At 42.8% G+C, this 14,832-nt stretch overlaps 1 protein-coding gene across 14 annotated transcripts in view; it reads right to left on the bottom strand.

Annotated features, from left to right (window-relative positions):
* The window catches only part of RAPGEF4 (Rap guanine nucleotide exchange factor 4), a 259,224-nt gene that overhangs the window by 54,978 nt on the left and 189,414 nt on the right, over window positions 1–14,832 (bottom strand). For all 14 annotated transcript variants that reach the window (XM_059704059.1, XM_059704060.1, XM_059704063.1 and 11 more), the window contains 5 exons: window positions 10,228–10,312; window positions 8,419–8,479; window positions 6,561–6,637; window positions 5,981–6,127; window positions 4,054–4,169 (listed from right to left, as the gene is read on the bottom strand). In XM_059704059.1, coding sequence (XP_059560042.1) covers window positions 4,054–4,169; window positions 5,981–6,127; window positions 6,561–6,637; window positions 8,419–8,479; window positions 10,228–10,312 — 486 coding nt within the window. The remainder of the gene's footprint in view (window positions 1–4,053; window positions 4,170–5,980; window positions 6,128–6,560; window positions 6,638–8,418; window positions 8,480–10,227; window positions 10,313–14,832) is intronic.

A 14,832-nucleotide genomic window follows, 5' to 3' on the forward strand; every position in this document is an offset into this window, starting at 1 on the left:
GGAGAAACTGCTCTGCAAGGGGTGGCATCCGGCCATCACACAGTGCGCAAACGCGAGGTCCCTGCTGTGAGCCCCGGGCAGCGCACAGCCTGAGTCTCAGGTCGCTGCAAGCGCGTCCTGGGCACCAGGCAGAAGCTGTGTCTAGGTACTTGGAGCCCATTCTGAACAGGAAGTCGGCTGTGCAATGAAAAACCCCTTCTGAAGGGAACTTGTTTGCTTTTTTTTCTGAAAAATGAGCTTTATGTGGAGTGTAAATATGTTACATTAAAAACCAGTTTCTTGTTATTTACCACGGCGCTGGGCAGCTGCCGCTAGTAAACATTTAACTCTGATAGAAGGTTGGCTTCACATTCTGTGTTCCCAGTGTGGACATCCCTTACCTAGGGTGCTATGTCTGGTCAGAAAGAGGAAAGACCAGGGCGGCAGGCCAGGAATCCTATCAGTTCACTGAATAGAAGTGGTCTCTCTAAACTTGGCCACAGGGTCCACCTGACACCAGGGGATCTTTCTTTTGCTACCAAAGGCTCCCTCTAGTGGCTCCCCCTGCTGTGGCCATGTTACCCACCTCTCCCTCTTGTGAGCGCCAGGGAGGGCTGTCTGGTGTGGACGTTCTTTTAAGGCAGGGACCTCTGAAGGCTGAGGGTCAGGGAGTTTCTGGCCAGGCATAGCCATCTGTGTGGTCTTGCAGCTCTGGGTTCGACTGAAACATCAAGTTATTGCTTTGTTTCAGGCTGGGCATTCCCAGGCGTCTACTGCTGACCTCTGTTTAAATGAGGGACTTGAAGACCAGACAGCATGACTCTGTTCAGTTTATTGCACGAAGGAGCTAATTTAGCCCAAGTTAAAGAGAACCCCAATTGGTTACATTATCCAAGTTGTGAGGGTTTAAGCCTGTGACAGAAAATCTTCCCCTAACATCAAGTCTGGAAATGGTTAGGAAATCAGACACTTCCATCTGTACCTAGAACAACAACAACAACAACAACAACAAAGTCTGTGTGTGTATGGGGGGCGGGCGGGGAAGGGGGGAAGCCTGAAAGAGGTTATCTTTCTGCAAACAGGTTGGAGTTTGATAGTCTAAGGATGAGCAACACAGTAACTAAGACAATCATTTGAAATTCTTTCTTGCTTACTAAAACCACATGACCACAGAGCAGAAGATAACCAGAACGGTAAATTTTGAGGGTCCATAAAGTTGATCCATCATGAGAAATACTGTCTTGCAATTGACATTTGACTATCACACTCACAGTGCGTGGCTTGGGTAGAGTTAGGCAATTCTGAAACTTTTCTGGATTTCTCAAGGGAAAAGGGAATCAGAAAAATAACATTATTATTGCACCAAAAGTGACCTTCTTTAAGTTCAAAAAAGACAATTTCTGAGGAGATAGAAGTCCTAATGGTTCCTAAATTTTAAGTCCATCCATAGACAAGATTGTTGCCATGTTACTGAAGTTATCCAGAAGATCAGGCCAAACTTCACTCACACAGCCTCCCCTTTCAACTGTGGTCTGGCTTGGGGAAGCTCAACATGGGAAATGACCCCCTGAGAGAGTAGCTTTGTATTCCTCAGGAAACGGACTTTGCTGTCGCATTATTTTGTACTCATTGATAGTTCTTAATGCTGAGAACATGCCAGGTTTTTTAATGATATAAGAAATTTGGATTGGCCTAGGGGACACATATAAGGAGGTATAACAGAAATCAGATCCGGGCTCTAAAATAAGTTTAATACACATGGCCTCTCCTTTTCTGTTCCCTTTAGTTTGATTTCATTAAAAAAAAATCTATATTTGGATTGCGCTCTGAATGGAAGATGTTGTAACAAGCAAACGCTTTTGATCATTCTGCTGTGAAGATCAAAACGAAGAGGCGAAAGATGGGGACCTCCAGGGGACCTCTGGCCAAATGTTTCAAGGTTACGGAGAATGTTCAAGGCTTCCCTTTTCAGGTTGTGAAATTTTCCTGAGACACCTGAGGCATTATTAAAGAATGCAGATGATCACCGTAAATGTCCTAGTTCCATGTCAGAGCACTAAGGAAAATCATCGGAGACAGTCCCAACCTTCACATAAAATATGTCTTAATTTTCATCCTCTATGGGCTGGAAGGACAACTATTAAAAACACTTGAGCATGAACATTTTCAAGAATGGATGTCCGTGAAAAAAAATAATGAAGAATTCTGGATGGTCATGTATAGATTTGTAAGTGAAAGGATATGTCTTTTTTTAAAAAAAAAAATTTTTTGATAGTGAATTACTCTTTTTTTAAATATATTTTATTGATTTTTTACAGAGAGGAAGGGAGAGGGATAGAGAGTTAGAAACATTGATGAGAGAGAAACATCGATCAGCTGCCTCCTGCACACTCCCTACTAGGGATGTGACTGCAGCCAAGGTACATGCCCTTGGCCGGAATTGAACCTAGGACCCTTGAGTCCGCAGGCTGACGCTCTATTCACTGAGCCAAACCGGTTAGGGCAGGATATGTCTTAAATAGTCCATTTTATGTCACTCCTTTTGAAACATATTGGTTTGCAAGGTTTACTACATAGTGTTGGGAATACAGTATTTATACACCATGTTTTGCTATAATAACCTGCAAGGCTGCAGGAGAAAAGGCATGGGTGTTGATCAAGCTGGACTTGAATCCCAGCTCTATCCTTATAAGCCTTGTAATCTTGGGCAAGTAATTTGCTTCTCTGAGCCTAAATTTTTCTATCTGTTGAAAGGAGTTGTAATAAGGGATTATATAATCCTAGAGGCCCAGTGCACGAAATTCAAGCACTGGGGGGTGGGGGGGAGGGCAGTGGCTTAGCCTGGCTTGCGCCCTCTCGCAGTCCAGGAGCCCTTGGGAGGCTTAGGCCTAAGCCATCAGTCAGACATCCTTAGCGCTGCCGTGGAGGTGGGAGAGGCTCCTGCCACCACGACTGCGCTCGCCAGCTGTGAGCTTAGCTCAGGGCTTCTGGCTGAGCGGCGCTCCCCCTGTGGGAGTGTCTGCCCCCTGGTGGTCAGTGCGCATCATAGCAACCAGTCGTTCTGCTGTTTGGTCGATTTGCATATTAGCCTTTTATTATATAGGATATGCAAAATATACTATGGCTATTCAATAATATTATATTTCTTCCCACCTTCCTTGTAAATATATCCATTCATCCAGGTAAAAATATCTGAGCCTTAGGCATTTAGTCTAAACAATAAAAGTCCATCAGTTATGGGAGTGTCCTGATTAAAGGGAACACCCCATTTACATGGCAAAGAAGGAAAGCTTACTGGGATGCATTCCTTTTTCAACATATTATTTGGTGACATTTCTTTAGCTACAGAATTGCTGTTTTTATTATCCTAAGATTGGAATTAATCTTCATTTTCAAAACGAGATTCTGTGATTTTCTACAATTTCTTGGAGCTGCATTTCCTAATTCTCCTGTAATACCATCCAATTGTTGGTGTATTTGATGAAAGAGTCTCAAGTAGGAAGTTGCTGCAAAGGATGGAACATACACATACTGTACAGACCCAAGTTTACACAGCTCCTGAGAAGCAAGTACCCTTTGGACAGAGGAGGCCAAAGGCATGCTTCTAGGCTGCAATCCAAGTCTACCTTATATTTAAATCTGGGTTTCTGTCAAAGATATTCATTCTGATAACAAGATGAAAACACTTGTTGAGAAATCCTCCCTATGAAATTCAAATACCAACGGGTCTCGTCACCTGGGGTCTCCATGCCCTTGAGCTGCCTGGCATTCCTACTTCCATTGTTCTCTCCGATGCCTTCTGTTCCAAAGCTCCCACAGTTGAACACTGTATCCAGAGAGCATCTTTAGAGTAGGGGAATGTTCTCCCCCATTACGCTAGGCAGCACCAAGCTAAACACAGTGCCAGAAATGGATACATTATACTGCACAAACTGTGTGATTAGTCAATAGAGAGAAAAGTCGCACACACTGCCATCTCCCACAGAAAAGGAGAACATGCTATTGTGGAAATGATGATACCATGTGAAAAGGTTAATCATAGTCTGGCGATTGCAGCGTTGGACGCAAACCTACTTTTGCTGAGGCTGTGAGTTTCCTTGATTAGAAGCCCTGCTCCCTGCTGGGACCTTCTCCAGCACCAAGACATCTTGGTCATGTTCTTTCAGTCTGACTGTATTCGCCTCAACGTCCTGCAAATACAAATTACACCACATACAGATGCTGCCATTTTCCCAGACAATGAAAAAAAATTTCAAATGCTTCAGAAACTCATTTGGTGCTTGTGATGCTAATTGTTGTGCCTACAAATTAAGTCATTTTCAAAGTCAAGGGCTGGAATGGTCAGGGAGAGGACCAGATGAGGTTTAGGCATGTGGTTTTAAAGCTCTGCTTTTACCCCCAATTCAGAAAATCAGCAGAGTAGAGAGGAGTGTGGCTGTGCTCTGAGAAACTTTTGGGAGAGGGTGGCACAGTGGGAAGATAAGGGAACAAAGCATTTATTCTTTATAAAAATATGTGGCCAATAGCACTTAGCTTCAACCAAGTTCTTCCATTTTGCTTTTCTTATGAGGACATTTAGTTTTCTTGGGAATGCTACTTTTTTGCTCTGAACAAAAGACTTTACTTATTTTATTATTATTATTTATTACCAAATCAGTTTGAAATGTGTTAAAAACATTTTTTCAGTTATTTTGAAGAATTTTATAAATCACATCAGTGATAATGGTCCTTATGTGATTCTTTCAAAGAATTTTTTTGGCTAAATGTAAACTCCATATGTGCAAACCTCAAAGAGTTAGTTCAAGTTTACCTCTAAATTTCAATGTCAGTTTAAATACTTAATTTAAAAAATGTATTGTGCTTTATCTCATCATTTTGTACCTATTTTAAAAGAGATAAGAACCACGCCAAATTCCATGTGGTATTTTTTTCTATATTATTCAATGGTTAAGTTTTAAGTGACACTTTCTTTGCATTAAGAGAATGCATTCCTAAGACAAACTTTGGTGTCAGAAATTGGGCCACCAAAGGCAAATATGTAAGGCTGTGTAGTGATAGGTGTCCATGCATAAGGAATGGAGAATGATGTTGTAAATCATGATTAAATAACGTCAAATGTACCAGAAGCATAAAAGCTGCAGTTTGGACTTTCAAGGAGGATGGACAAAGATGCTAAGTGTGGGAGAGGCAGAGAAGAGAGTTTGCTCTGTGAGCCAGCAGGGAAGGGAACAGAGCTAAGTGATCCTAGAGGGACCGTGTCTCAGGGTGAACTCTAGCGAGGGAGAGATGCAGTATGGGCCCCCTGAGACACTGTCATCAGCTGGATTGTTCTTCCCAAGGGACCAGGGGCTGCATGGTGGGAAAAGGCCAGGGCCCGTCTCTTCTAAAGATCACCCACTCTCATAAATACCGTAACTAGCTTAGGTTAGGCCCATCTGCAGAGCCAACTTTCAATGCAATTACTCTTCACCTACTTGCCAAAGTCTGACATTCCTTTAGTGTGAATCAATTTGACATAAAGCACTTGAAATAAAAACGCTTGGTTAGAGTAACCACGATTAACATTAATTCTTGCTAAAATGTAACCACTGACTAAATCGAGAGAGCGTGCGCTGTTATAGAAAGGCTCAGATTTGGGATGAGGTTGGAGGTGGAGACTAGAAGGGTTTATGATAAAGAAAGACAGGAGTCGGGAAGGTATCACATGGACATTTGCAAGGCAGTCCCTCTACGTCTTCTATTCTGATGGACCGGGCCAGGCGTGTGCAGGGTTGTTTGGTCTAGCCTGGCATGCCCCAGGTGCAGCTTTCCTGGAATATCCCCTCTGGGCCCCAGAATGCACAGCAGCACAGTGAACATCCCAGGTGTGTGACCAAGGCCCTTTGTTCCTAGAGCATTCATTCATCGCTGTTCTGCTCAGTTAGCATGGCACTCAAGTCTTTTCTTCTCTTGCAAAAGGAAAAACGGGATGCCCCTCAGCCACGCTTTGCCTTGGACTTACCCTCAGAATCCGGTTGAAATCCTCCTTGTCTACTCTTAAGAAATGGCAATTATCTTCTCGCAAAACGATAGAGGCAGCTCTCGGGGCATCATTCACTAGCGCCAACTTGCCAAAATCATCTCCTTCATGCAGGGTACAGACCACACCCTAGAGAGCAAACATTCAGAGGAAGATGACCCCTGAAACAGAGCCAACACCCACCCACCTCACCCCCAAGACCCTGTTCGCCTAACACACTATGTACAAATGGGCTTTACCCAGGGATGCCGAAGAGGAGTTACACAATTAAATTGTAATGTTTCATTTTCCTTTCATTGAGTAATATGGGCTATGGAATAACTTAAATGTATACATTATAATCTATAAGGGATGGGCCCCAGAAAGTTCAATACCACTCTGAGTATAATAATTTAGATAATTTATGATTAGAGATGCTATAATGACTTTTCTTTATCGAGTAACAATGTTGTTGCAAGTTTAATGGTAGCACTAAATTGTTAATGCTTAGAGCTACACTAGTAAGTGGAGCATAATAAAGACTCAAAAAGAAAAAGACATACATAGATATATATATACACACCTTGCCGTAAATGACTACATTTACTGATCCTTTTAGAATAATGTACCAGGAGGTACCTTCTTCCCCCTGGTTAAACACTAGATACAAAAAGAAAAGACTTATGACAAGAATAGAAGCACATCAATATAAATTACAGCTTATCAAATCATCATTTTTAAGTTCTCAGAATTACACATATATTCCAGGAGGGGAAAAAATGGCTGGCAAATACTAACTTACTCAGGTGGCATATTGTTTCCTTTTCTACAGAACATAAAAGGAACAGAAACACTGCTCTACTGGCCAGGCCCTGAAAAATCCATTGGTACTAGACATCAATGAACAGCAATCCAGTTCATCAAGCAATACTCTTTTACCCACAATTCATCAAAACTTACGACACTACAGAAAATAGTTTTTAAAAGCAATTGGACCAGTAATGTGAATTGAAAACATGCAAATAGGTGCTGTTTATTGTTAATGGATATCTATCTATCTATCTATCTATCTATCTATTTATCTATCATCTATCTATTTTTTTAATGGGTTGGAATGATAACCACTACATTTAGGATAGAAGTTACCATGGGAGGGAAAGAGAAGAATAAGACAAGGGAGGAAACATGGGGCCTTCGACTGTATCTATAATTTCATTCTTTAGAAAACATGAAAAAATATTGCATGCTAATGTTTAATGTAGACTTCAAAGGTGCTTGTAATAACCTCTATTATTTGTTTGAAATATTTAAATATTTCACAATAAAATGAAAACAATCAGTAAGTTTGAATGAAAAGAATAAAAGAGAAGTTATGCATCACCAGTGATCATAAAAATAAAAAAAATACTAATGTGAACCTTTAACATTTCAAGAAAGGACATTCTCACTAAAATAAATGTCAATGTTGGAGATTCCACTTTTGATGACTGAAAAACATTTTGAAATATAACTTCTGTAACTCTTTTTGCTTTTACAAGTCCTGCCTCCTGCTTATTTGACTAATCCAAGTCAGAGTGAAGAAAGAGCAAGACTTTCCAGAGAGTGTCTCTTGAAACGTTAACAGGTATCCATTAGACAAGTGTTCTGTGTTCCACTCGGGTTAGGAAGTGTGAGTCTAACTGGTGTGAACGCTCTTCTTTAGTGCAGAACTTCTGAGAGCCTTAGCCAGCCTGAGGCGCCTGATTCCCCAAGAAGATCAGAGAAGGTGGCATTTCCTGACCTGAGTAGACCACTAACCCTGCTTTGCAAGAAGGACTCTGACGATTCGTGCGCAATGCTAGCCTGAATACTTCTGTTCACATCTGTTGATATCAAATTTCAATGCCTTGCTTCCAAATAGAATCACGGAAGTAAATGACAAACTGGGTTCTGGGGAGATCCTGAGCATTAGGGTTGGATAAATATTTGGGTCCAAGAAATTCTTTGAGGCTTGGAGCTGACAGTGGGAGTGGGAGAAGAAAGGAAAACAGGATCGTTTCTCATTCCCACCGGCAATTCCAAGAGATGGATTAGTTCCTCTAAAACCACCAACTGAAGTGAGGTCACGTGCAAAGGGCCTGCCTGAGGAGCAGCACCTTCCTCCCACCCTCTGCACACACTGCCTGCAGCCAGCAGCTAGGGCCTGGGCAGAGACTCAGACTAGAAACAGCACCCCCGCCCCCCAGTACCCCCCCCCCCGCCCCCAACTCCCGGTCCCAGAAAACCACCACGCTCCAGGATAGCGGACATGTGCCAGGAGTGATCACAGATCCCGAAAAAAAGAAAAGTGCTGCAGGACGTCCCGCCGAGTCTGAAAGGGGCGCATGTGCAGTCAGGGTCCCACAGCATAGGCTCCCGAGGGGACTAGCCAGGCGCAATGTCCGGTCACAGCTTTCACTTACACACGGTGCCTCCTTTGGCGTGAGACTCAAAGATGAGAACACCTGCTAGCTCCCGTTTCACCTAGAAGGAAAAGAGAAAGGATGTGGGAAGGCCAGATTCTTTTTTTTGGGGGGGGGGGGGCACATGTTCCCTTTCTGAACAGTGCTAACTGACCCTCTTCCCACACAGCCATCTCCGGCGCTGCTTGCGCTACTGTTGTCTAGAACCACGTTCACTAGATTTGCCGCTAGATTCTCAAATCTCCAACATACGCTATTGCATACGCTCATTCATACAAGACCACTGCCCTACAGATGGTTTATGTGGTTTCACACATATGCACTAGCCGATTTCACTGCCTATCTTTTGTCTTGGGTGAGAAGGTAAGAGCATCTACAGTATCATGTGACTCCATTGCTGTTACAGGCTCTTCCCCGTGTCCCACATAATGCATCCCTGCAAACGTGTTGGGAAAGTCAAAGTCTTCAAGTTGAATTATTAAGCTCAAATGTGTAAGCATAGTTATATTATGAGATAGCTAAGAAAATTTTTTTTCTTAAAATTATGGTCCCAAAGTATGGTTCCATCTCCCTAAGTACCAAGTAGCCTGAGAATTTTCCCCAGTGCCTGGGTACCTGTGGTTTGAGGGAGAAAAGGAGACTATCCACACTCCTCTCCATCCCGTCAGGACTGGGGGAGTCAGGACAGGGGCATGCTGGGGACCTGGAGCACAGGCAGGGAAAGGGGTCTCCCCCCACCTTCCCCTGCGGTGTGAGCCCCTGGCGCTTATATTGGCGGGGGCTCCCCGGTGAGGCTTCCAGACACTAGACCTCCTCCCTCTCCCCACGGATGAAGTGAGGATGACAGGACAGTGGTGGGGAGGCTGGACCACACTCCTGGTTTCTCTACCCGGTGAGCAAGCTTGTGGACCCCTCGGGAGAGCGGGGGAGAGGGGAGAAATGTGAAGGCAGCTCTGTTGGGTTGAAGAGGGAGGCATTTGGAGCCCTTCTGCTTGGGGCCGTGACAAATGCCTCGCTGCTCTCTTCAGAGACTTCCCGGAGCAGGGACCACAGACACTGCTAGCATATGATAGCATAGTATCAGCTAGGGAGCTGGGAACGAAAGGCAAATTAGGGATGCAGACGTTGCTAAGGGGCCTCGTATATAATCTGTGAACATTGCAACTTCTTTTTATTATTGGTTATTAACATAGAGGAGACAATGTGTTGCCTAGAAATCCTGTTCCTGTGATCCTTCTACAGGGGGAGGTGTTTCTGTCCGCCGCTTTCCTAAATATCCTAGTCACATAGAATTTTAGAGCCAAACAGCCATTGGGCCATTTATCACTATTGGGTATTGCTATTGTGCCCTAACATATCTGAAGTAATTCTCTCTTGAACCTTCTGCATCCTTTCTCAATAGGGCAGCAAAAGCTGGCCACTTGGGCCAGGGCAGGTCACCCTGATTTATCTCCCTCCTCCCTCTGGCTCTGTATTTCATGGGAGGGTCTCAGAGCCATTTTGAAGTCCTGGTATCTTGCCTAGGCATGCAGGTTCCATAGTTCAGACTTGGAAGGATGAAGCATATGTTCCGATCCCCCTCACATCAAATTGCTTTGGGGTTTACAGCACCTGGGCGACTCCTAATGATGTGACAATACTTGATCCCATTACAGTGATTCTTCTTGGGTACAACTTACTTAGCATCTCATGGGAGAGAGTAGGGATGATTTATGAGGCAGAATTCAGATATTCCTGCCCTCCATGCCAAATACACTCCTCCAGTCCTAACTGCATTTAACTGACCTTGCTCAATAAGAGACAACTTACGGTGGTAGAAAGATGGGATAAGGCTTTAATGTGAAGGAGTTCATCATAGATAATCTCTAGGTCATCCATACTCCTCTGGCCAGGTCTACAAAGAAAAAAGTAACAAGGAAATAATGAGAAAAAAAGTCATCACTAAAGCCTGAAATACAGGAGTGGACTCAAGGGTCAGTAATACAGCTCAGATTTCTTAGGAGGAATCTCTATAAAAAGATACTGGCAGAGGGTGAGATTATGCCGTTATAATCCCGAAAGGAGGTTTTGAAATGAATGTGTTGTCAATGGAAGAATGGGCACAGAGTCCCCTTCCCTTTTAACCTCAGAGGGTAGAACATCTCTGCTCACGTTGTAGTTGTCTAATCTATCTCTCACTTTGTAGATGACTGCTCCAAAAAATTGCTTTGCATTACCATCTTAATCAATAATAGGAAAACTTGTCTTTAACACAACTAGAAACAACTGATTTCATCAACTGAATGATTGATCCAAATTCCTTGAGATCCTGTGTGGTATCTTAGCCTAACAGAATAATAATGCTGCTGTCACTGTTTCAGGTTGTGTAATACACTTCTACCATAGGACTTAAATAAGGGATGTAGAGACTCAGTATTTTCTTGCCTATCCCTGAGAAGGTGAGGGCATGAGATGAGCAGAAGGCAGACAGTAGTGTTTGGGATTAGGAAGAAAGGGAGAGAAGAGAGGTATATACTTCCACTTCCCAAACTCTGTTTCATGCATGACCACTGTCCCATGAGGTGTTAATTAGTATACTAGTTAGCTTCTCCCCCTATAATTTATTTTAGAACTAGTATCCAATAATCTTCCTTTAAAGATAGGTTATGTGGATGTTACGGATATTCTGACATGGAAGGACAGAATAGATTCCTAATCACTTTCACGCCTATAATTATTCTGGAATCACTAATAGTGTTTAACTATAGATCAAAGAGAACATCTGATTGGTGAAGAATTGAGATATTCTATTGCTCTCTGCAATGTAAGAAACCTTGACTGATGTGTTATTGAAATTTTAAAACAAATTGGTTATTGATTCTGAGAGTACTAGGAAGTCAAGCTCCATGTTGATGGACAGGCAGCATTTGCTCTCAGCAAATTGCTGCAGTCATGTATGTTACCTACTACGTAATCGTCAGTCTATTCTACACATGTTGTCTTAAAATTTCAGTAACTTATTGTATTACTCAATGTTACTGTATGTTAAGTACTTAAACCTTAATGAGCTACTGGTGGTGTTCCATGCTTAATTATATTGTATTTTTAAAAAGTGGTCCTGGGTCAAATAAATTCAAGGAGCGATGGTGTACTGAACAGCGCTCTGGATTCCAGGCTGAAGATAAAGTCTTAACCGCAGTGCACCCACCACCAGCCGTGTGACATCAGCCTCAGTCTCATCTGTAAACTGGGACATGCCTTCCTGAGAGAGAGGTGAGAGCTGAAGGAAGCAGTACATGTGAAGGTACCTGCATATTTATTTGTGTCGGTGGAAAAAAAACCCTCAGCAAAATGATATTCAAAACTCAAACCTTTGCATAAGAAGTTTAACTGACAGAGTACAACATTTGGGCCAGCAAATTACATCTGAAATTTAGTCAATTATAGGCAAGTACTCTGAGCAATCAAAACTGAATTGTAAATACTCTAAAATAGTTAATTGGATTAAACACTTATGCAACCATTCATAAGATGGGGTTGATGACAGATCAAGTGGGGGCCATCAGAGGAAGAAAACTCTTTGCACACCTTGCACATCACCTTCTCCAGGACAGTTTAGCATGAACAAAGGAAGATGATATGCCTCTCTTAGAGCATCTATGAAGGGCACATTTCCTAATCTCGACTATACAAAGACTGGTACTAAATCCGTGACCCAGGGAGACGCCAGCCGGGCCAACCTCCTGCCAAGAACCACCACTGCGCATCAATCCAGTGCTTACTGGTGGACCTCAGAAAAGATGGGACCCAAACACACCAAACAAAAAACTATGGGCACGGGGATCTGAGGGGGCCAGGCCTTCTTAGCAAGGGGCTAATCTACTACTTGACTTACACATGGGATTTTGAAAGGAGGATCCTTGGGGATTTAAAAGTCAATGGAGTCACCTCAGTCCATCTACTGTGATAGCGGCAGCTAAGGTGAGAGTCTCAAGGCAGGCGTAATAGGATTATGCTCTTCAGCACAAGGAGCTGCCCCGCTGTTCTTGCTACTTGACATCAGCTGCAAATAGCATGGACCCTCCTAGAAGCCTGGCTAAAGAGAAATCAGTCGCCAAGTCACATTCTCACCTCCATGGGATGGGCTGTTATGGAGGGAGGAGGAAAACTCCACTGGGAAAAGACAGTGTTAGAATTTAGCTCTAAAATCCTAACACATTCAAATTTGGAATTTTGGGAGCAGATCTCTATGAGTTTAGGAAGAGTGTTTTTACATAATATCAATATGAAATCCATATTGATCAACCCTTTTTCTTCAGGTGTAGTTGATTCTTTTTAAAAAGTTTTTCTCATATTTAATCAACTCTCACAGATTAAAAAAAAAAGTGTTGCCTTTAGAATCTACACATCACATTACATTAAAAAGTAATTACATATTGTCCAAGAGTTAAAACATATGAGACAGAACTCTGTCAGATCCTCAGTGCATCATACTAAAAAGGTGACAGCTGGTTCAAGACACCCTTTAACCATTAGAGGTAGTCTGAGGACCTGCACCAAAGTGTAGGAGAAGGCAATGATGGCAACATGCAAGCCATTTTTGAAACCTACTCTACTTCCCACTGCCGAACACCACTGAGCACTGATGGAAGCTCTCTTCTCCCCACGCTGCCCGCTCCTGGCTCTCTCTTCCTGCTTTCCTAAACATTTCTTCTCCATGTCTTTTTTGATCTGTTGTTCTTTTGTTCACCTCCTAAATTGTGCTGTGCCCCAATGTTCTGCCTTCGGCTCTGTTCTCATTTTGTTCTGCTTTCTCTCCCTTTGAAAAATCCCCAACTTTCACCTATATAACGCTGAGACCCACATCTTTATCTCCAAACAGATGTCTATCCTGAGCTCAGACAGCTAGCTTCCTGGCCAGCTCTTCCCAGACAAGCCACAGCTCCACAAGCTTACTGTCCGGGGTGCTCCCTCGTCATCACAGGGCAGGTCTCAGTGGACTTTTGCAGACTTGGCTACCTTCCTTTCCTCTCTTCACACCTTCCCTCATGGCTCTGTTCTCTGCTCCACCCAGGCCCTATGTCTCTCCATTCCTCAAAACACTATGCTTTTTCATGTCTCCAAGACTTTTCACATGGTTCTCCTCTCTTTGCCTAGGGTTTTTTTTTTCTGCTTTAAGCCCAGCTCAGATGTTATCTCTCCCAGGTAAAACTGGTTCTCCAACCTTTATTCTTCCATGGCACATGGCCCAACTACTGTGGTGATTACAACATACTGTGAGGAATGTTATTTGCTTAAATACCCCTAACCCTACACTGCTCTTCTCAAGAAGTGCACAGGGTGCTGGACTGGGAGCAGAAACTGGATTTGAGATCTCAATCATGAACTTCCTAGGTGCCCAATTGGTCTAATGCCTTGTTTTTGCATTTCTAAAATGAAAACAATAAATATGATTGTTGTAAAAACCAAATGAGTTAATATACATGAAGCATTGATTCACTGGAAATATAGCACAAACGGAGGATGAAATTATTATCAGGGTGGATGTTCAATACAGTTTATCAGATGAGCGAAAATACTAGTTCTCACAATTCATGCTGAATTCAGGGTCTGTCCAAGGGACATATGGAAGCAATACCAAAAACCAGTTCCTGTCTTGTGGCCTGAGAAAAATGGGGGTTTAAGCTCTGTTATCCCTCCTATTCAAGGTCAAGTAAGACATGGTGGCCACGACACAACTCACTTTTGTCTTGGCAAATAATTAATGGAGGGAAGAGACAGGATGAAAATGTTGAACCTCACCTCATACTCCAAATCCTGTTAAGTGATAAAAAAGATATATTTCTAAAAGACTGTGGATGTATTCATCCAGCTGCGAGGAAGAACTGTCATCTTAGATCAGCTGAAGTTACTCAGTCAAGATCAGCGAGGGCCTGCACAGCAGCGATCTCCAAAGACCATGCAGTATCTGCTAGGCTGGGCCCTTTTGTGGCTGGAGAGTTGTCTGCCACGCTAAAAGTCTGATGGAAAAGACACTTGAAAATCCAAAACAGCACTGAAAACAGACACACACCACCACCACAAACCACAAAAGAGTCCTATGGTTGATCAGAGATTTTAGGAATTCTTGGGTGACCAAAAGCAGATTGGAATAAAATGTCTGAGGATAGCTGGAAGGAGCCACAGCTCAACTCAGATAAGAAAATTAGTTTGAAAACAGCCCAAGTGCCCATCAGTAGATGAATGGATAAAAAGCTGTGGGACATTTACACTATGGAATACTCTGCAGCTATAAAAAAGAGGGATCTCTTACCCTTTGGGACAGCAAGGATGGACCTGAAAAATATTATGCTAAGTGAAATAAACCAAATATCACATGATCTCACTTATTTGTGGAAGCTAATGACCAAAATGAGTTGACCAACAAAATAAGAC

Source organism: Myotis daubentonii, chromosome 7, assembly GCF_963259705.1.
Source record: "Myotis daubentonii chromosome 7, mMyoDau2.1, whole genome shotgun sequence".
Taxonomy (NCBI): domain Eukaryota; kingdom Metazoa; phylum Chordata; class Mammalia; order Chiroptera; family Vespertilionidae; genus Myotis; species Myotis daubentonii.